This window comes from Dermacentor silvarum, chromosome 7 (genome assembly GCF_013339745.2).
Source record: "Dermacentor silvarum isolate Dsil-2018 chromosome 7, BIME_Dsil_1.4, whole genome shotgun sequence".
In the NCBI taxonomy this organism is placed as follows: domain Eukaryota; kingdom Metazoa; phylum Arthropoda; class Arachnida; order Ixodida; family Ixodidae; genus Dermacentor; species Dermacentor silvarum.
In genome coordinates, this window is record NC_051160.1 from 123448094 (window position 1) to 123471585 (window position 23492).

Sequence of the window (23492 nt, forward strand, 5' to 3'; positions counted from 1 at the left end):
TCTGAATAGGTGCATCATATATTCGATGAACGCGGTAACGCTTTCGTTGAGAAGCCGGACTCGGGCCTGGATTGCTCGTTCGGCTCGTTCGCGGCAATCAGGACTGGCGTTGGTGTCTAGTAGCTGATGGTGGAACTCGCGCCACGACGTCACTTGCTCTTCACAGTTTTTAAACCATGTACGCGCGCCGTCCTCCAGGCAAACGTAGACATTCCTACGTTTAGTCGCGTCATCCCATACGTTGTATTCGGCCACCCGCTCAAAGTCGGTCATCCAGTCTTCGACTTCTTCGAAGACGTTGCCATGGAACGACTTCGGCGCCAGTGGATTCTGAAGTGTGTACCGGTTCGTCATTGCACGTTCCATGCCGGTTGGGGTAGTCTGAAGCGCTGCGGTGTCTTCAGGAGGCGGTCCCCGGATCCTGCGGCTGGTCCGATGGACGGGAGTATCGACTAACACAAGGCTGGTGCTTCCGCTCCCAGGAGGAGTCTTCGGCATGGGTGAGAAGTACCCCGCACCTCCACCACTTTGCCACGCGCGTTCAAAGAGGGGCTGACGACGTTTATTGAGAGCAGCTGGGCTCTGGAGAAAACGGCGGTGAGAGCTAACTATCGAGGTGGCCGGTTAGCACGCGCACTTGTTTCTTGTGCCTATGCGCTTGACCTGTTCCCACTACTACAGGTGACAATATTATCGAGCAATGAATCCGTAGTTAGGTAGAAGTAAAGATCGTAGACGGCCGTTAACTGGCGTGGCAGTCACATTGTTGCATGCCAGAGTGGCGCGTATGATCAAAATAAAACATCCGACTCCAGTGGCTACCTGGCTATAAATGCACAATTTTTATCCTCATCTTTTGAAATTTTAAAAAAGTTATACTCTTTACTTTGTTTTTCCTCGGACACGGTTTTTGTTGATAGATCAGCAATTATATGTTGTATCGTCGGAAACGTGAACTACAACATTCCAATCGTAGGCGCTTCTAACATTGGAACTGATATGAAAGCCGTTGATGTCAGTGTCAAAAGCTTCCGGCACACTATCACTTTGTGTTAATAATTTCTCAAAGTACGAGCACGTTACATCTGCTACGCATTACTTACAAGTGGACTGTTATACCACGCATGTCTTGGAGAAGCATGAAAGTAGACTCATGCGGAATTGCAAGGTCCCGTTTGTACTATATACATGTAAATTCACAGCTAGGAATCTTGCGCTATAGTGTATAGGAAAAGTGCGAGATTTTCAAAACGCAACAGACGGCGGTGTTCGGGTCCCAGTTTCGGAATACTAGCCCACCATGATAGAGTCAAGGAAACTAAAATATTAAACGTCTAGTTTGACTGGCACACCAGCTTCTCTGCATTAATTTGACTCTGTTGAGTTTTTTTACCGTCTTCTTTGCCCTGATATATTCTCTGGCGTTGCTTGTTTTTCTTTCTACCACAGAAAACAGATTGTTTTGTTTTTTGCTGCAAGAATGTAATGGCCTTGGAGAAATTGGTGGCACCGGATGGTCTCTACTGTGGCAATGATATTACACAAATCATCGATAGGGTAAGTAAGTTACTGCGTCTTTAACATACTAGTGCAATTTCAGCGGTGGCCTTTCGCTAGTAGAAAAAAACAAACTAATCGCCTTGTGTTAGCTATATACTTTTTAAATGCTGCATGACGGGCGCAGAGCTGGCACGTGAACAATAAATGCATGTAATATAGCTTGTCGCGGAAAGTATGAACTTTGAAGTACACGCATCTGCTTATGTGCTGCGCAACCGGCGTGCACTTCCTAGTAGATCACAACGAGTGTAAAATATAGCGCATGTGAATCGTATACGAATGTATAGAAATTTCTTTACTAAGACAGCTTTATAAAGACGTGATACGTAATATGTGTTAAGTGCTGTGACGGGGCTAGTTGGTACGACATTACGGTAATGGTGTATGGCTGCGCTTCTAAGGTGGCGCACACAGGGGCGCTACCACATGTCAACACAGGCCCATGTGACAGTGTCCTTGTGGGTGCCACTTTAACGACTGAACAGCGCAACCGTACATCGCACATGTACACAAATATGCGTGTATGCCTGTAAACACACAAGTATACTACTGGGTAAAAAAAAACAAATTTTGCATATATTGACTGCAGCTGAGTGCAATATTTTGACTATCCGAATAAATTATATATATATATATATATATATATATATATATATATATATATATACCAGGTGTTCAACATTAATTCAAAATTTTTAAGTCGCCTGTGGCAGATAGCATAATTCTTATCGTTCAGCTGGGTTATTCGAAGAGGCGGACGTTAGTAGCACGCGAAATCGAAACACATATTCAAACAATCATCAAAAATTAACTAATGAACTGCTTAGTTAATCACTTTACGACACATATTGCCAAAACGCACGCTGTGAGGTGGTTTCTCCTGTTATCAGCCAGCCACTCCATAGTGATTGCGTCGGTTGCGCACAGTACGTTGCTGAGTGTGATTTACAGGTTCGGTATTGGCGGCTGGAAATCCGCTTGACAAGCGCTTTAGATCACTTAGTTCACATCTGCTATGCCTATTCTTTGCTGTGAGTCCTGATGCGGTTTAATAATACATGGTGAGCTGAACCAATAAAAGAGCTGACTATAAAACAAAATTTAGTCAATGTTAACTCAATTTGCGACGGAAATTGTGTTCTTCATTTTCGGCAGTATATATGCAAGCGGAAGCTACGTTTCCCATAGCCGCTTTTAAAAGACTTTTTCCCTCAGCAGTCGTCTCTCTAGTCGGCGCACACTTTCTCTTATCCTACTTCCTCACTATGCACAACAAAATTGTGCAGTGCCTGCCACGTGACATACATTTGTGCACACACAGACATTAAGCCGCAGCACAGTGAGCGCCAGCTCCAGTGATGGCAGATACTGAGGCTGTGGTGACCGTGCGGATCACAACGCTATCCGTAAACTATAGTTGAGTATATTTAACTGCGTGTTCAGCTTCTACACTGCTGTCACGGGTACATAATATGTTGCAGATGTGGGTTGCGCTTAGGAATAGATGATCTAAGAGAAAATCATTAGGTTACAAAAATTTGCATACGTTTGCAATGAGGGAGGTTACGTTAGTGCAAAGCATTTGCCTGTGCGACGGAATTAAATTGAAATGTGCATTGACTGCTTGTTACGTTGACACCAAATGATAGAACGGGAAGAGTTTATGTAGTTAACACCTTTTATTTTAAAGAGCACCACAAGAACTAATACACGGCGGCTGTATGAAAGCTTGTTTTATAACGTGCTGGCGTGTTATGCTAGTAGTTTGTGCGATTAACATTGAGAGACCGGCCGACGGTGCCACGTTGGGTTCCATGTGGAGCAGGGTGCATAGCGGCTGATGCATACTGATATAAAATATGTGGGCGTGAATTATGAGATTGTGAAGTCCCCTTCCAACCGCATGATCAGTTAGGCCTTATGGGCTTGCTGGTTGTAATATGCCTGAATTTACGAAGTTGAGTCCCAGTGTCTCCTTCATGAACATAGGAAACAATTGTGTTGATCGGTTCGAAATGTCCATGTCAAAGCTACCGGTAAGAACTGACGGCGTGTATTTACTTTTGGTATTGTCGTAGTAGAACAACACGGCGTGCCTCATAATCAAATCGTGGTTTGGGCGCGTAAAAATCCAGAATTCAAAAACCAACAAAGCATTGTTCGCATGTGATTTTCCAAGGCATCGATTCGGGCTAGTGGATCTGTCATTCTGGGAACCTCAATAGCGCTACAAGGACAGGGACATAGAAACGACAACACACGGCGCTAACATCCAACTGGTTATGAAATGCGAAGCATTTGGCGAAAGTTTGGCGAAAGTTTGCCACTTTGACAGTATCTATCTACCTAGCCGTCTACGTCTTGGTGTTCTCATGGTCGTTTCGTTAACTTGGTATTTACCAAAATTGGCATAGTATGACAAGAGTCTATGACGAGCATAAATTATATGTCATGACATCAATATCGTGACATGTGTACCACGTAGGTGATGCAACAGCTTCCTACGTCTTGGTGCACTCATGCCCGTTTCGTTAATTTGGTAGGTATCAAAATTGGCATGTATGACAAGAGTCTATGACGAGCATAAATTATGTCATGACATCAATATCATGACATGTGTGCCACGTAGATGATGCAACAGCTGCCTACGTCTTGGTGCACTCATGCCCGTTTCGTTAATTTGGTAGGTACCAAAATTGGCATAGTATGACAACAGTGCAGACGAACATAAATGATTCTTCTTCTTTCTGGGGTTTTACGTGCCAAAACCAGTTCTGATTATGAGGCACGCCGTAGTGGAGGGCTCCGGATTAATTTTGACTACCTGGGGTTCTTTAACGTGCACTACAACGCAAGCACACGGGCTTGCGCTGTAGTGCACGTTAAAGAACCCTAGATAGGTCATGACATACGTGTCATGTAGGTCATGAAACAGCCGCCTAAAATGACCACGACCCAGCGAAAAAACATTAACACTCAAAAACTACTGAAAGAGGTTCAGACGTGGGTACTAAGGGAAGGAAACAGTAAAGGATGATGGTAGAAGTCATAGTCATGGGCATGACTCAGCAAAAATGACAGTGACTCAGCAAAAAAGATTAACAATCAAAAACATCTGATATGCGTTTGCACGTGGGTACTAAGGGAAGGAAACAGTAAAGGATGGTGGTAGAAGCCATAGTCATGAGCATGACCCATCAAAAATGAAAATGACTCAATCACAAAGGATTAACACTCAAAAACACCCAAATAGGTTCTCACGTGGGTAATAAGTGAAGGAAGCACTAAAGGCTGATGGCAGAAGTCACAGTCTTGCGCATGACTCAGCAAAAATTATATTGACTCAGTGAGAACATTAACACTCAAAAACAACTGAAATGGGTTCGGACGAGGGTAGTAAGTGAAGAAAAAGGCTAAAGGATGGTGGTAGAAGCCATAGTCATGAGCATGATACAGCAAAAATGACAATGACTCAGCGAGAAAAGATTAACACTCAAAAACCAATGCAACGGGTTCAGACGTGGGTGACAAGTGAAGGAAACAGTAAAGGATCATGGTAGAAGTCATTGTCATGAGCATGACTGACCATAAATGACATTGACTCGTAAAAAATGATTAACACTCAAAAACCACTGAAATGGGTTTGCACGTGGGTACTAAGTGAAGGAAACACTAAAGGATGGTAGTAGAAGCCATAGTCATGAGCATGACTCAGCAAAAATTACAATGACTCAGCGAGAAAACATTAACGCTCAGAACCCAGTGAAATGGGTTCTGACGTGGGTAGTAAGTGGAAGAAACACTAAAGGTTGATGGTAGAAGTCATAGTCTTGAGCATGACTCAGCGAAAATGGCAATGACTCGGCGAGCAAACATTAACACTCGAAAACAACTGAAATGGGTTCGGACGTGGGTAATAAGTGAAGGAAACACTAAAGGATAGTGGTAGAAGACATAGTCATGAGCTTGACTAAGCAAAAACGACAATGACTCAGCAAAAAAATTTACACTCTAAAACAACTGAAATGGGTTCAGACGCGTTCAATAAGTGAAGGAAACACTAAAGGATGATGGTAGAAGTCATAGTCTTGAGCATGACTCAGCAAAAATGGCAATGACTTGCGAGGAAACAATAACACTCAAAAACACAGAAATTGGTTTGCACCTCGCTACTAAGTGAAGGAAAAGGCTAAAGGTTGATGGTCGAAGTCACAGTCATGACCACGACTAAGGCTTTCGGCTTAAAGTCTCTTAGTCCTAGCTAAAGGGACTCCCGAAGATCTCATGTTATGAATGTCATGACATGCAAGTCATGTTGGTCATGAAACAGCCGCCTACGTCTTGGTGTTCTCATTTTCGTTTCGTTAACTTGGTGGGCACCCCGCAAACTGCTTCGCATAACATCGATTCCCATAGGGCGTGGGATCTGCCGCCTTTTTCAGAAAGGCAGATGTAGTTGATGCTCTATTCGCGCATGTGCACAAAAGTGTGACTTCCTGTAAATCGTGGCACGTGTACAGAACTTTTGAAATGAGCCAGTTTCTTTTGAGATTGGGCAGATAGATGTGACAATCTGCAAAGCACCCACTCTTGCATTTTTCTCACGTGCTCCATTTCTTACTCCTTGGCCTGCGGTGTACGACACTAGACGAATGTTTGTACCCCAGTGGTTGTGCGTCTTGACGCGATCAAGCTCATAGCGCTCTCCTTACCTTTCTTGAACTAACTTATGTTCACGTTTATAACTTAGAGACTGTTGCTGTATGGGACCTGTACTGTGTGTTCTACTTTATTTTTTGAGATTTGTTATCTTGCTCTTTTTTTCTTCTTTCCTCTCGTTCTTCCTATCTTCCATTTCTATGTTTCTATCTCCTACGTTCAAAAGAGTAGGCGGGCGTTGTGCCCCTTCCGGTGGCATTTGTCAGCCTGCTCCTCGCTTTCCCTTTCCTGTCAAATGTATATGTTTTCAAATCAATAACAATAATAATAATCATTTCTTACTCAAGAAGTTCGGCTTCCCTTCGGTCGTTCCACCCCTTCAGCGGAGCAGGCGACAGGATATCGAAAATCCTGTAAGATAAATGGCTTCCACAAGCTATGCCTGCACAGGAAGTACTTGTCCATACAGGTACAATGAGAAGCAGGACCTACGAGGGCTGTCCGACGGACTACGGATTTCCTTTGCAACGGCTCTCGAGACAGCTGCGATACCATTTGCTAAAGAAATGCTCAGGGCGGACAAGTCTCATCCATGTGTCACACTAAGTGCATCTGTCAGACAATATCCTTCGAGTGCTATCGGTCGGGCCGAAATTCACCGTCGACACTAAGAAGTCGCTACTGAAGGTTTGCGCATTCTTCCAACAAGTGTCTCGGCTTCCTCCGCAATAAGGCGCCAACCACTGCATCTCCGAAGGCATCGCAGATATAAGCAACCTGTACCTAGATATTACGTAAAGAATGTCGCACAACGTTTGTTTGACAAGTTTTTCACTGTTCTGGCGGATAAAGAGCAGGGGAGGGGGAGGGGACGGTTGCTTCGCGGTCCTTCCTACAGGCGTATCCTATATGAACGCTTGTGAAGCGGTCACAACCACTTTTAAATCCCGTGAAGGAATTTCTTTTTCCAAAAATAAGGCCGAGGCCAAACGTTTGTGCTATAGGCTGAAGTTTGCTCGTTTAGCTAAATGCATCAAAAATAGCAGCCATGCGCGCCTCGAGGCATTTTTCAGCGCTAAGACGCACAACATTGACGCCCCTCTACGCGTTATTGTGTCAGAAAATTACACATGACAGCAACCAATCGCTCGGTTTTTATAACCAAAACTTAGTTTTTTTTTTACCTGCACGTGACCCGTTCCTGCTAAAAACTAACGCACAAGTAATAAGACAAACGTCTCAAAGCGTTTTCGCTTGACGTCAAGTACTTATAATGCTTTTTAACTCACGGTAATACGCTGACCTCAGTTCACCATACGATAGACAAATAAATACGCAGCCGCCACTTTTCACAACGACCGTGGTCTATTCTGCTGCTAATTTTTAGAATTTGTCGATTTTTGTCTCAACTGAACTTTTGTCAAATGTGATGCAAGGCCGCATACCTTCAAAAAACTGGCGTGTAACAGGTAGTATTTCCGTATTAGTCCGACAAGTAGTATTTACGCACATAAGTAGCTAGCAAGGCTAAGCAGGATGACTAACCTGAATGCTACTGCCAAACAAGAGTGCAAAAGAAAAAAATGTGGCCGCATGTCTTCTTGCTTCGCTGCAAATGACGTCACAAGACGATAGTCTTCTGCCGCCCCTGATACGTAACACCCTCCCCCTCCTCCCAACCCTCACGCTCTTCCCCTCCCCTCTCAATCACATGATGCATGCAATGGAGGTTTTGCTGAATCCGATTCAAATTTCCCGCGTTCGCGCTGCTCTCGCCGGTTCTGTTGGGACCTTTTGCTGTTGGCTTAAAGCTGGCTACAGAGCCGCGGCTTCAGTCGGCTTGTTTTTAACGCGTAGCGGCTCTTCGACACCATTACTAACGCGTTGATTTTTCATTTACTAACGTAATAGGCAGTCCACGGCGTATTCTTAATTAAATGAACGCTTCGGATCACGGTTTGCCTCAAATAGACCTGAGGTTTTGTTTGCGCTGTATAATGTTGACGTGTATGACCCCGTGCCACCAGTGCTAGTAGCTTGGTCAGGTATGGCCGGGCGGTTTAATCGGTTTTGGCCGGACAGTTGAATCGAGTGACAGACATACATACATACAGACAGATAGTTTTCGCGTTTATGTAGCCCAAGACAGACTATCGTCTTTAAAAACATGGACAGCTTGCACTGGATTGTGCAAGGCTGGAGTAAACAGCGGAGCTGGTGATCGACCTAGCTTCTTCCAGGTTTTACTATGCTTGGCTAAGTTTTACTAGGAAATGCTAATGCTGCCAGGCACGTTATTCCGAATCGGCTCGCCGCCGACGCGCACATTCTCGACTGGCCGCGCGACGCGCTTGAAGATGAGCGGCGGCTTCTTCTGTTGTCTGGATTTTGGTCGTCCCATGTCAAGGCTACATGTACTCGCCACAGAGTCAACGAGAGTTCTGCCGCTGTCGCGGCGGCTTTGAGCCTTTATCTCCACGGTGACGTCACGGCCAAGTTGCACCTCCACACTTGCCCGGGCGTGCTTGGTCGAAACCTGCCGAGCCGCTGCCAGAGGTGCCTCATAGAGAAAGAAATTGCAACAAGAGGGGACACTCTCATAGGGCCCAGCGGCCGAATTGACTGCAGCGTGCCAAGCGGTCGGTGTCAATCACTTACATCACTTCCGGTTTCGGTTTTGGGCGCGCGTATTTTGAACGCAAGCTAGCACGCCGGCTGCGCCCCCCCCCCTTCCTTTTTTTTGCTCTTCGTGCAGAATCGGTTTATTATTTAGTAAAAATGATTGCGAACGATCTCGTAAAGTCCCATCGCATCTGTGCCACGTGCAATTTCACAAAGTAGACACAAGACCTTTTTGTGCAATGAGAAAATATTTATTTTGCTCTATATAAAAGCTCGTTCCGCGCTTTTTGTGCGTTCATCCAACGTTGTGACACCAGCAGGTAAGGCAGTAGTTCCTGTATGAAGCTCCACCGGACGGCACCAGCTGAAAAAAAAGTAAATTACAAGCATGAGTTATTTTGGTATTTAGACAGGAATACTGCGTGTAGAGGCGAAACGTGCGTAAGCGGTGAATGGGCGGCATTACAAACAAAAGCAATTCGCTTTTACATACATGGCGTAGAAAATACCCGACTCATCCCAAACATATATGAAAACATCTGATTTCCAAGCGTTCCCCCATTTCCGGGCATTATTTCCTGCACTTTGGCAGCACAAATACACGAGCGACTTCGCGTTTCGAAAACTTGGCCTTGGGCGACGCGACGGTACGCTACATAAATAGAGACGGACGCAACATGCACTCAACACAAATGCGTGGGTGCAATGCCTTTTTTCAGTCCTTTAGAAGACGTAATTTTCGAATTACAAGTTTCTGATATGTTCGTCGTTCGCGCGTTCTGCCGGCGCCAGCAGCACACCCCATGTTAAAGAACCCCAGGTGGTCCAAATTTCCGGAGTCCCCCACTACGGCGTGCCTCATAATCAGAACTGGTTTTGGCACGTAAAACCCCACAATTTAATTAATTTAATTACACCCCATGTTATCACTCTTGGCAATCGCCCATCGCGTTTTCAACAGGCGTGAGTACCGAAAGAAGGTATATGTTGTTGCGGAGCCACAAAAAACGTGACAGACTTGTCCCTCTAAGATTCATTACACGCCAAACTAACTTTATCACCACGGCCGAGCTCCTTATCGCTAACTGCTTCACAGCGCGCTGTGCGGCCAGTGTGCTTCAAAAGTGCCCCAGAAAGTAACGAAATTATTTTTGAGTAATGTCTGGCGTCAGAGAAAGCGGCACGAACTTCTCCTAGCAAGATGCACTAGACTACACACCACGGCTGAGTTCTCGCTAACTGCGACACGGCGCCCTGTGCGGCCAGTGTGGCTCAAAAACCGAAATAAGTTACAGTAGTCCCGTAGGAAGCGTCGGAAACATGTCTCCGCACGATTCAATAACTCAAATTAACTGCGCCAGGACGGCCGAGCTGTTTTTCGCTAACTGCGTTTTAAGTCTCGGTCCCGTGCCGTAAGCCTAATTGCGTCGTAGACTGTGAAACAAGATTTCTCACCTTGCCGTAGTCCAATAGGGCAGTGGTGTCTTGTCCCAGTGCAGAAGGAACGCAAGAATACGCCGAGAGCCCAATAAAACAGGTTACATTTAAAAAAGAAAAAAAGGAGACAGACGGGTCGCCGCGCGCGAGCGCTCAAACGCGCGCGCAGCCATCCTCGCTGGCTTCGGGGGAGTGTCTGGCGGATGACGCATGTATCTGGCGCGTCATTGACAAGGTAGATATACCTGGTAGCGAAGCTTCCATAGAAGCCCATACGTTGAAAACATGGCGGTTTATCGGCGGTTCATGGGGCTTAGCGCCATCTATGTGAGGAGGGAACACTTCCGGCGGAAGAAAAATAATGTGACGTCATATCCGGTAAAAAAGAAGTGACGTCATTTGGTTGTCAAAGGCGCGAAATTTGTTTTCGGAGGCCTGCCACTACAGCTGTATATTCAAATGCCCCGCCAAACGACTTGATGGGCGTTGCGACCTTTCAGTGCGGAAAGCGATGCAGGAAAAGGTCAGCCGTAGGGGTGTCGAAATCGCATCGCTGCACAGAACATACTTTCTTTGGAGGCCGACGAACGCTTTTGGCGTAGAGTGCTCGTCCTTTCGTCGGACGTCAAGCCCGTCGGCCAGCGCTGTCGCACGAAAACAACTAAATTAAACAATTATCTGGTTGTCGCAACTTACTGCTCTTGACTGAATAGGTTAAGAAACAATGAGACTACCCGCGTCACCAAACTCAGACAAACGTGGGCAAGCAAAACAACACAACATGTGTGGGGGGGGGGGGGGGGGGGGCGTATTGTAACAGGTTAACCTTACGAGCGCGCCTTTCTGCACAGTTCAAGGGCTGCTTTGCATTGCAAGTGATAGCGGCTTCAACGCCCGCCGCTATCAGTGGGCGCTCTTACGATGGGCGCTGAAAAAATGTATCTATTGATAATGATCACGTAAAACAGAATTGTCTCTTCCTTTCTCGCCATCCGTATATAAAATTTAGTAGGACTTTATTTACGTTGAATGAATCTAACTGCGTCTCTCTTTATTTACAAAACGCTTTTTTCTTTCCCAATGTTTGTTCCCTCCAAACATAGTGGCGCTTCAATCGCTGCTCCCATAACCACCCTTGCTGATGTCGGTGACAATTCGTTCTGAACCGCTTTTCGCCCGAAGCTTCGCGACCTATGTGAATCGACCTTGTCATTGACCTGTGGCTAGGTAAGGCAAGGAAAATAAGTCGCAAAGCTTAAATTCATTTATACGTAAAACGTTTTAGTTTTCGCGGCAAAGAATTAAAAAATAAATCAATGCCTGTTAACTTAAGTTCACTTTCTTTTTTTTTTTTTCGATGCTCGCGGCAGCTAACATTCGGTGTCAAAAGTATAGCGTGACGTATGGTGACGTGTTTCCTATTGCCAGTTTTTGCCGAGTGTCCCCTCTTGTTGAATTTCTCTATGGGTGCCTTCTGCAGTCACGGACACCATGCGCGTTCGGCGCGAACGCAGGAAAACGGGAAAACGCGAACGGTGTCGCCAGCAGGTCTGCACGTTGCCTCATTGGTACTGCTAGAATTCTTTCTCTCTCATTTTCTCTTTCTCTCTCCCGAGAATAGCGCGCGGCGCGCGCAAGCTCTCCTTCCCTCTCCTTAACGTCACATGTCAAGCAGCACCACATATACTTGTTGTATTTAGAACGCAGAGGAACGATGCATCCGATGCCTGAACGTCATCTTCTTTATATCATGTCCCCCCGCAACCATCCTCCTCTTCTTTCCAATACATTTCCCCGGTTGATAAAAAAAAACTATCGCTTGCGTAACGCATAGTCCCTGAGCTTCAACGGTATTTTTTTAACTCATGCACTCTTCCGTGGGGGTTGGCCGGTCATTTTGTTCTGCAGTGAAGACGGCTGAGTACTTGATTCACTGCTGGCTTGTGCTGCTATTTCCTGCCGTGACGTAGATGGACAGTCAGCATGTTGTTCACTCGCAGAAATTGCATTACCTTGAAGAGACTCGTCAGGTAGAGGTAGAGTCCATTCTAGAATACCAGGTCGATTGCTTGTGAACATCTCCGCAGCTTCTGGGTGTATCGCTTGAAATTTGGAGGCGTTCCACACTCTACCGTCATCCAAAAGAAATGAAGCTGGCCCTCGTTGCTCAATAATCTGCTATCGGTTTCGAAAAGCGCGAAGATATTTTCCCGGGAAGTGACGACTTTCTCACGCGGACGTAGTCGCCGACGGCAAAGTGTCTTATCCGGGCTCCGCGACGTCAGTCTGTGTAACGTTTGGAGGAAGCTTGGTTTTGTCTGACACGCTGGCGCAGCCATTTCATCGCCTGTGCTGAATTTTCGTGAAATGAAGAATCCGGTAATCCAACAATGCTTAAGCGCTTTCGTGGCAGTCGTCCGTGCAGCAAAACGGCAGGGGCAACTCCCGTTGTGGCATGAGGTGTGCAGCGGTAGACCCCCTAATAGTCTGTCCTGGCGACACGGATATCGCGCCGCTCGTATACGGCCATCTGGACAACAGATTTCAGGACTCTGTTGAACCTTTCTACAAGCGCGTTTGCTTGCGGGTGGTAAACAGAAGAAAAGCAATGGCGTATGCCACGTTCCTGAAGAAATTCTTCAAGTTCAGCTGAGTGGAACTGCAGTCCGTGGTCGGAAACTATTTCACTCGAGTAGCCTTCAGGAGAAAACATTTGTAGCAGAAAGTTCTTGACCGTTCGCCGTAGAAACTTGTCTTGAAAAAAAACTTCTGGCCATTTGCTGTGATAATCAATAAGTGTCACTGCATAAGGCATTTGATGGGAGCTTGCCCAAATGGGCCAGTAATATCAATGGCAATCTTCTCCCAAGGGTTGTTAGGGAAAGCTACTGGCTGTATAGGTGCTACGGCTGGCCGTGCTGATTTTTCACATGACTGGCAAACAACACATGTTTTAACCAGTTGTTCTACCTGGTTATCCATTCGAGGCCCCCAGTACAACTCTCGCAAACGGCTTTTTGTACGACTGATCCCCGGATGTGATTCGTGTGCGACTTCCATCAAACGACGAGTAAGGATACTTGGAATTACGATCCTGTCACCACGGTAAAGCAAGTCGTGTACAATGGATAGTTCTGCACGTACATGAAAATATGGCATTATCTCCGCTTCCAGAGATTTTGTATCAGGCCAAGAAGACAAAACAACGTCCATGACTTTTGCGATTGTACTGTCAGATGCACTCTCCGCTTGTAATTCTGCAATGGTTAACATCGGAGAAAGAAGGCAAACAAACTCATCTTCGGTAAGCTCATTGGTTTCTCCTTGTAAAGGCAGTCGAGAGAGCGCATCAGCCACCACATTATTGCTTCCCTTACGGTACCCTACGGTGTAGTTATAACAAAGAAGCCGCGCTGACCAACCTGAAATTCGCAATGGCCGATGTCCAACACCTTTGGTTGACAGCAAGGTGACAAGAGCACTGTGGTCGGTTCGCAAGACAAAGGGGCGACCCCAAAGGTACACGTGCCAATGTTCACAGGCCCAAACACATGCTAAGGCTTCACGTTCGCCTGCAGAGTACTTCCTCTCTTGTGGGCTCAAGGTACGGGAGGCAGAGGCAACCGTCTGTAGAATTCCCTTCTTATCTTGTTGCAGCACAGCGCCCAGTCCATACCCAGAGGCATCGGTCGTGACGATGGCGGGTAGGTTCGGGTCAAAGAAATGTAGAACCTTGCAAGTTGTCAGCAGTGATTTCAAACGGACGAAACTCTCTTCGGCAGCTGGCGTCCAAGCAAATGGCTCGTTGCCTCGAAGCAATGCCCGTAAAGGTTCCACAACATCCGAAAAATGGGGAACGAACTTGGAATAAAATCCCGCCAGGGACCAAGCAGGGAACGAAGTTCATTGATGTTAGAAGGCGCCGGAGCTTCTTTCATCGCTTGGATAGATGACGCTAGTGGAAAGAGTCCTTTGCCGTTTGGGACAACATGTCCCAGAAACGTTAGTTCCGTGACGTCGAAAACGCACTTCTGGTTGAGTTTCAGGCCCGCTTTAAAAAGTCGTTGCAAATCGATGCGAAGATTTGAAAGATGGTCTTCTCGATAACGACCATATACGATAATGTCGTCGATGTAGAAAAGTACACCTTTGCACCCTTTCAGTATGAGATGCATCATCTTTTGAAATGCTGACGGGGCTGAAGCCAAGCCGAGACATACTCTCTTAAAATGAAAAAGCCCATCGTGCGCGATGAAGGTAGTCAGATCACGACTCTCAGGATCGAGCTCTAGTTGATGGTAGGCAGACGTCAAATCCTGCTTCGAGAATCGCTTGGCTCCAGCTAAGCTGTGCAGCAGCTCCTCTGTCTGTGGTAGTGGAAAGCTGTCAACAATTATAGCTCTATTGGCCTCTCGCACATCAACACACATTCGTATTGAACCATCCTTCTTGCGAACAACCTTATAGGAGCCACTGAGAGGCGTCACAGCGCTCAATTATGTCTTGGGCTTCAAGTTTCTGCAATTCAGCCGACACTTGTTCACGAAGGGTAAACGGCAGCCGTCGTAGCTTGCTGGCAACGGGTGGAACGGAATCACGAACCTTAACTTTGTGTTTCAATCCTTTGGCAAGTCCGAGCTGTTTGTCAAAGAGGTGTTCATACTCTGAACGTAGCTGAGCTGGTAATGTAGGAGTGCTGGAGGCCAATACAAGACACTGAAGCGATTTACCTTCAATATTCATCTGTAGTGCCGCAATGGCCTCTAAGCCCACTACAGTGGTGCCTTCAGATACAACATACAGAAGAATACAAGCAGTTCTGTCTTGTAATGCAGCTGAAGCGACAAAACATCCTCGAACTCTTATCTTTGACTTGGAGTAGTCGAAAAGTTGCACTGAGGTAGGTTCAAAGGGTAAGTGCTTGCAAAAAACTGATGATAGAGTTCTTCAGCCAGAATGGTGACAGCAGATCCCGTATCAACTAGAAACGAGATAGGGCCATGCTTGTTTCCATTGACAACACAAACTGTTTTTCCGCTACTCTGGGAGCTAGCGTCGTCGTCGTCATCAACTTGTCGAACTTTAGCTGAATATCCAGACAACCTACACATAAAATTTAAGTGGCCAATCCTATCGCAGCGACGACATCTGCGCTTGTGGGCCTTACATGCAGGACTGTTTGCAAGATGATCAGTCGCTCCACTACGATAGCAAGCTCGAAGGTTCGTGGTACCTTGTACGGGATGATCAGATGCTTTGGCTTTGCACTTATTACAAATTGTGTGTTCATTTGGTTGTTCAGAAGACCGAGAAGAGTTTTGCGCTGTTTTAACGTGACGAACTGAAACATCGTCGCAAAATTCCTTAGCATGACTCACGGCTTCTTCGTACTGATTGGCAATTGTTATAGCTCGTGAGAGCGTCAGTGATGAGCCCTGAAAAAGTAACCGCTCACGTAAATGTTGATTCGTCGTTTTCGAGACAAACTGATCACGTAGCATCTCATCAGCGAGGCTTCCGAAATTACAGTCTGCAATGAGGATTTGTAAAGCAGAGACGTATTCTTCCGCTGTCTCACCTGCATGCTGAGCACGGCGGCTGAACCGTTGTCGAGCCACGATGACGTTGACTGAATGCTTGAAATAATCCGAAACCAGGGCGATTGCAGAGTCATACGCGTCATTCGTCGACCCGGTGTCACCTGTGCTTGAAGGACTAGTAGCGAGAGCAGAGCCAGACTGCAAGTCCGCTGGCTTCAATGTAGAGAAGATCCGCTGCCCCTCCATGCCAAGACATGTGAGCAGGATAGCTTTTCGGCGTTCGGCTGGAAGCTCTGAAGCTCCAGAAGCCACCTTGAGGTCTGAAAGGCCTGCTTCCACTGGTCCCATGGGACAGCCGGGTGACCAGGTGAAGGCAAAAAAGGTGGTGGCGGTTGCAATCCCGGAATGCTCATTGTGGTGATGCAGCAGAAATCACCAGGAATCTTGCTCTTGCATGGGTGGAAATATCATCGCCAATATGTTGTATTTAGAACACACAGGAACGATGCATCCGATGCCTGAACATCATCTGCTTTATTTCATGTGCCCCCGCAACCATCCTCATCTTCTTTCCTATACAACAATACTGGTGTTGTGTCAAGGCAACATGTGCACGGCATGGAAAGGACTCGAAGCTCCGCGAGGTGGTTGCTAGACAACGCTCTCGCTCGGCGAGTTTTTTTCTTTGTGGATTCAGCAGACACATTACGCCCGGCTTAAACAGCTCCGCTGGTAAAACGACAAAACAGGTTTGCTGATTGCGCGGAGTTCGTCATCTACCGCTCCCCACTGTCTTGCGGTAGATTCGACGTAGGACGAACCGGTCGATGCTTTAATGATCGTCTAAGAAATCATAACAACAACGTAAAGTAGTTGGCCGGTGGGTGACTGGCGTGCCCTTGTGAATACTGCGGGTGCACATCTCTGTTTGACTAATGCAGCATTGTGGGCAGAACCGGATTACAGCTGACGCCTGAAAAATAAATCTTGTTCATATGCAGCGCTGTATTCAGCATTCGGGTGCGTGAGCAATGCATCGCTGTGACTATTTCATATGAAACTGGCCTAGTTAAAAGGCATGTACGCATGCCTCCATTTACATGAAGTCACACTTAGGTGGACATGCGCAGAAAGTCCATGAAAACACATGTGCTTTTGCGTAATAAACAGCTGGAAGTTAGTGCCATGTGTCGTTGTTTCTATGTCTGTCTCTGTCTTTTTAACGCTATTAAGGTCACCAGTATGATTATTGCGTTCCTATATGTTAAGTATATCATGTATGAAGAAATTTGGTATATCTTGGAAAGCCAAATTCGATTTGTATGGCGTATAATGTTCTATTGCTAGTATAAACTTTTGGTACACTTCAATGTCGCTGTGTTGTGGATTTCATAATTTGCGTGATTGCTTATATTATTCTTATTTATGTTCCGATTTATGTATACTAAGCCACTTCAGAACCTATGGTTTCACTGAATTTCTATATTTGTCTAAGCTGCGTTTGTTTCTATTGCTTCATTCTTTCATGAACAGGAGGCCTCCATACGGTTCCGCTGTCTGGTATCTCCTCCTATATAGTTCTTTATGAATGTAGGATACAGGATTTAGGTCACACAATTCAATCATAATGCTGGTTTCCATAAATGCTTTGGGTGCCTTAAGCTCAACAAGTAGAAAATGGAGAACACAGATAAGGTTAGCGTGGCCTATGTAAAATGATCAATGCAAAGAGGTTTGTTATTTTTATTTTGTTTTGCAGCGGTGCTTGAATGGGAAATGCGAACAAGTGACGTAGATTGGATTGTACTGCCACGTTCAAGATGCTTCTTTTCGCCTGCGATGACAAGGCACGTACCAAATTAAATAAAGACCTAAATATTAGAGAATAACTGAAGACCCTTGTGATGTTTTAACACAGTGTGTACCATTATCAAGCGCAGTGTTTTATTACTTTATTTATTTATTTATTTCACATAACCTCAAGCACCAAGGCATTATAGAGGGGGGTTGGGTACATGCGAAAATCAATAACAACGATTACTACAAATTTTTATAATGCAAGCGACATGTGCAGTGGACGGAATCATTAAGAAATCAAATAACAAGAGTACTATGATATTCAAATTATATAAACCCAGCGACATATGAACTGGACAAAAGAAAAAAAAATATGGCGCGACAGCGCTTGCGCAAATACAGCGCATGTGGCCACGTACATAGTCAAAGTAAAAAATGCGGTTGATCCCTCTTATATAGGAATCGGTATAGAACACGAAAGTGAAACGTGTCTTCACAGAAGTAGTGTAATGTTTATTGCACATTGATATATAATGTCTATTGGTGTTTTGTGGCTAAAGCGCCCTTAGGCGTTGATGCACCCACGCTGACGCCTGGTGGCACGTCTCCTCCATCACGACTACCAACGTCGATGACCATGAGCAACCGTCGTGCATATGGAAGCTGCACTACGCTGCACACGCTAGCACAACGCGAAAGACGAAGCACGTAACTGACACACTAATACAACGCGCAAGACAAAGCACGTAACTGAATCGTCACCGAGTCAAATCAGCGCGTACAGCGCGTCGTAATTGCAGCCTCCGCGATCAACTTCAGAAACATTTTCAGAGCTAATTGCGGAGGCCACGCTCCGCTGTGCTGAGTACGGTGAACACCACCTAGGTGGCGTTGGTAGTGCTTCTTGATGCCAGCGTCCCTTCGAATGCTGGCATCGAGGCGTCGTAGTGCTGAGACCACCGAAGCGTTCACTGTCGGTGCGCGTTAGTGTCATAATGCAGTACTTCTCTTTTCTGCTCGTAGGCGGCGGCACCGCCCCGAGCAAGAGCGCGGGTACACGGAGGAGTGTTAGATATATAAGGCGCGTCTGTGTAGCTCTCTGCAAATGCGTTTGTGGCGCAATGGGTTAAACGCTCGGCGATCTATCGTCGCGGACCGAGAGGTCGTGGGTTCGATTTCCAAATTTTGCATGTTTGTGGAACTTTTTCTTCTGGTTTCTTTCTTTGTATTATGTTCTATGACGTATTTCCGTGACGGAATATTATTATTAGTATTGACGGAATATTATTATTGTGACGGAATATTATTATTAGTATTTCCGAGACTTCACTGACGTATTTCCGTGACGGAAATACGTCAGTGAAGTCTTGGTGGACCCCGGCATAAAACACTTTCGTGTTAAAAAAAGCAAACAAGGTTCTGCGGACAAGTGCGCTGTCTTCGATTGGCACGATAGCATCAGGAAGGTGGTTACAGTCGTTCGTTGTATGTGGCATAAATGAATATAAAAACCTGTTTGTGTGACAAAACGTGCCTCTTTTCGCTTTATTACGGTGATGAGCACGAGATGACAGATAAGTAGGGGCTAGAATGAGCTCACTGCTAAGAATATGATGATGATATACTTTATGAAATCGGCATAGGCGAAATGCCTTTATGCGCAGTGATAAAGATGGCAAACACAAGTTGCTTTTCATAAAAGTTGTGCTAGAAGTACGATCGTAGTTTGAGTGAATGTAACGAGTGGAATTATTCTGAACCATTTCAGGAGAATTAACAAGAGTAGCATTATAAGGGTCCCAAATAGCAGCAGCGTATTCCAGCTTACATCGAACTAGTGTTTTATACAATAGTAGTTTCATTGAAGCGTAGTTGCTAAAATTTCGCCGCAAGTAGCCTAACATACGATTTGCCGTATTGATTATGGAGTCGATGTGACATTTCCAGGATAAGTCAGATGACATAGTTACACCTAAATAACGGTAGGATGAAACATGTTCTAGCTGGACGTGGTTAAGCATATATGCAGGCACACACACGTCGCTTCATGTAACAGTCATTAGCTTGCACTTCTTGGGGTTTAGTTCCATGAGCCAGTTTTTACACCAAGCGGCGATGTTATTTAGATCAGTCGGTAGAATTTCCTGGTCTTTATCATCGCGAATCTCACGATACAGTACACAGTCATCGGCGTATAAGTGAACTGAAGATGACACACAATCGGGCAAGTCGTTAATCTATATTAGAAAAAGTAATGGATCTAAAACAGAGTCCTGCCGAGCTCCTGATGCTACGTTAATTAACGGTCAATCATGACCGTTGACACAACATACTGTCCGCGTTTGATGAGGAAGTATTCAAGCAAGGTAAGTACATTATGGTCAAGGTCTAAAGAGGAAAGTTTCTGCATAACCAGCACATGAGTAACCTTATCAAAAGCCTTCGAGAAGTCTACAAAGGCGGAATCGATACTCGAATTATGTTCTAGTATACAAAGCAAGCGGTTAGTGAAAAGAAGTAATTGAGTTTCACAAGAAAACAACGCCTGAAGCCATGTTGTGATGACGTAAAGAAAGAATTAGATTCCAAAAAGTTAAAGATATGACTGTACATACGTGCTCCATCAGTTGGCAAGGGATATTTGTTAGCGAAATGGGTCGATAATTTATTGGAGAATGTTTGTTGCCTGATTTATGAACAGGAACCATCTTCCCATTCTTCCATTCAAAGGGAAGGATACCATGATCAAGCGACTGCTGGAATAGTTTAGCCAAAAAAATATGTCACAGTTTCGCCCTAAGGGCGAAGCAATGAATGCGATAGCAACACAGCAATGTCATACGAAGTAAGGTGAGCGGCTTTGGTAGCAATATGAATTGTAGTAAACATGAGCTGATTAAGTAAGCAGGTGTGCTGCGGCGTAAGTAGACCGACATGAAGAGAGACTCGATGACCACGAGAAGACGCGTGTGAAACGGTGGTGTTGATGAGAAGCGCTTCCCGTGGGCAGCGCGTGCGAAGGGACACACCTGTAGCGCTGCACTGCCGATCCGGGCAGCATTGCATGTGTAGCGTGCGTTGGAAAATGTGGCCCGACTATTACTAACTGAATGAACAAGCGTGGTGTGAGCGCGCACAAACAAACATGAATAGATCACACTGAATGACTGCAGACAACGACTGTCAAAACGCTGGCAGCAAGCGCAAACGCCGCAGCGGCGAAGGTACGTGCGGTCTATCGCTTCAACGGAAACTGAGCGGCGAATGCACGGCGCATAAAGGTCAGAGCCGTGGGGAGATAAGAGACGGTGCGGGCGGAGAGACGAGCGCGGTTGTTGGCAGAGTAGAAGTGCGTCCCCCCCCCCCCCCCCCCGCTCTCTCCGGCGCTGGCTTCCCGCTTCCTTACTTGCGCGTGGGAGATTGAGTGCGTTCGCTCTCCGTGACAGCACGCGTCGCCGCATGCTTTCGCTCGGGCATACGGCGCGCGGCGAAGATTTTATCTATAGGGAACCTCACGGCGACGGCGACAGCGACGCCGACGGCAGAAATCCGATTGAAGTGTCCATATAATTGCTATCGCAATAAAATGAGTAATGTTTAGTTTGTTTTAGAAATTTACAGTTGATACTGTCAGTTCCACAAGACGAAGAAATCTTTAGCGAGTCGATTAAGTGTACTATTCCAGAGTGCTCGAACATGATAGGGGACATCAAAGGATAATCATGATGTGACACATTTTTAATACAATCAGCTCGACATGAAGAAAAATTGTGCGAAAAAACATTGTTAAACACTGAGGCGCATTCTTCAGGTGGTATAGGTTCATTTTCAGAACTATTAAGTGAAATAACACTGGTTTCCGTCACATTTACGCGTCTCCAAAATGCTTTAGGATTACCTAATAAGAGGGCTGGGAGAGTATTAGTGGATCTTTGTTGTGACATTGTGCTGCGCGGTACTCGGCTTCAACATTGTTATATGCTTGCCAGTGATTTCCTGTTCACCGTAACATGCTGAAGGAAACAAGCGCCTTTTTTTACTGGACAGACGCTTTAGCTCTTTGTTAAACCAAGGTGACGCTTTATTGCACTTAATGCGTCTCAGTGGAACGTGTGCAGTGATAAGCTGCGCGAATTTATTCCGAATTAAACCCAGTTTTCATCGAAATTCCGTGTACCAAAAACGATTGCGTATGCATCAAAATATGTGCACAGTTCCCGATTAACAATATCAAAATTTGCTTTTGTGTTGTCGCGGATACATTTCTGTTGTTTTTTGTGTGAAGAAAAAGATATGTTAATGTCGAAATGCAGAGGGAATGGTCCCTAAACCCAGGCAAGTTATGTGAGTGTTGAGATCCCGTTCTATATCGTGCAACCAGCCCTTCTTGCAATTCCTGCAAGTTTTTTCCACAGACCTAATAGTTCACAAAAGTTCATAAGACTGCATCATTTGTCATGACGGTACTTTGTTACACATTTAAACCAGCTAGTCATGAATGTCTACACAGTAGTTTGTAAATGCACGAAAAAATTTATGCAGTGATCTTTCTGCGTAGGATAATTGTGCAAGTAGTGCCAGCTATTACGAAGTTATGCATGATATTTTTATGTGTACTTTATGAGCTTTCAGAAGCTCTCGCTCAGGAATTACATTGCAATAAAAGTTCTGCCTACTAACCTTTCACAACATGCCAGCTGTGCAGCTCATGCTTGAGGCCTGGCTCTTTCTCCCTGATATGATTTCGAATCCCGGGGTGTCTGTCGGTGGTCACAGTTGAAACCTTCAGGTCTTTGGAGTGCAGTTCACCAAGGCATTGCACGAAGCCTACTTTTTCCATTTGCGGGCTTGTTTTCACCTGTGGATTCTACAACAACAAAGTAAGGCCTTAACGCTTCAGACATAAAGATTAAACCAGACTCGTGCGACCTTGCAGAACACAACTCAATTTCCAGCGAAGCTGTTTATTTCGAGCAGTAGCAATAAATGTTTCAGTTGCCTGCAATTAAATCACATACTTGAAACCACGCCTGCATAGGACTTCTTATGAAACTTTACACGCTAATGCTTTATAGCACATTTTAATGAATTTTAACAAACGAAATAAATAATCAACATACAATGTATTAGGCAAGACATTGCTCACAGTACTCCTAAAAAGAATACTCATAAAGCACCAGAGCACTTGATCATGTAATTTATTGCAAATGCACTAACTAAACTGCACATTTAATATTTTGTGCACAAGTTATTGTGATGTGTGGTGCGCGACGGTGATATTTGTGGTGTGCGACTAGGTGCGGTGGTTAGAGACAAAGAGCAGACGACGAGTAGTGCGCGCGCCGAGGCGAATTCCATGCTGTTGGAAAACGACGACGCCGAAGACCGTCCGGCGCGTGAACACGTGGCGCAAGAAACAAACAAAGAAAAATGCATCCAATAGCAAAATACCACGGAGCTTCAAGCAACCAATGAACGAATGACAAATCGGCCAGAGCGACAGAAAAAGCGAGCCGCGCTGGCAGTAGGGGAAAGAGTTCCAGAAGCGGCACCAGGACAAGGTCGGTCACCGGATCGGGAGTTGAAGACAGCCGTCGGGTTCCGGACCCGAGCCACCAGGACTTCACCCGGCCGGGGCCTCCTGCCAACCCGTTCCTGGGCGTGGGCAGAACGTGAGCTGTCGGGCTACGGGCCCGAGCTCCACGATCAGCTGCCCGGCCAGAACGCCGCCACCGTCAACCCGTACTGCCAAGCCGCCTGCCTTCCTGGGCATCGTCACTCTGCCCGATAATCAACTGCTGCTGCCCGAGGCCGGTGAGCGTTTGTGCCCGTGGGCAGAATGAGAGCTGTCGGGCTACGGGCCCGAGCTGCCACGAA

At 45.8% G+C, this 23492-nt stretch overlaps 1 protein-coding gene and 1 long non-coding RNA gene across 3 annotated transcripts in view; one reads left to right on the forward strand and one right to left on the reverse strand.

Moving 5' to 3' along the window:
- The window catches only part of LOC119458413 (uncharacterized), a 77312-nt gene extending 59622 nt beyond the window's left edge, over window positions 1–17690 (forward strand). For both annotated transcript variants that reach the window (XM_037720250.2, XM_037720251.2), the window contains 2 exons: window positions 1450–1557; window positions 17578–17690. In XM_037720250.2, the coding sequence (XP_037576178.1) occupies window positions 1450–1557; window positions 17578–17613 (144 nt within the window). In that variant the 3' untranslated portion in view covers window positions 17614–17690. The remainder of the gene's footprint in view (window positions 1–1449; window positions 1558–17577) is intronic.
- Window positions 9071–10477, reverse strand: LOC125946958 (uncharacterized). Its single transcript, XR_007468025.1, has 2 exons — window positions 10297–10477; window positions 9071–9205 (listed from the first exon to the last, which is right to left on the reverse strand). It is a non-coding gene; the product is annotated as an uncharacterized LOC125946958 (long non-coding RNA).
- Window positions 17691–23492: the final 5802 nt, after the last annotated feature.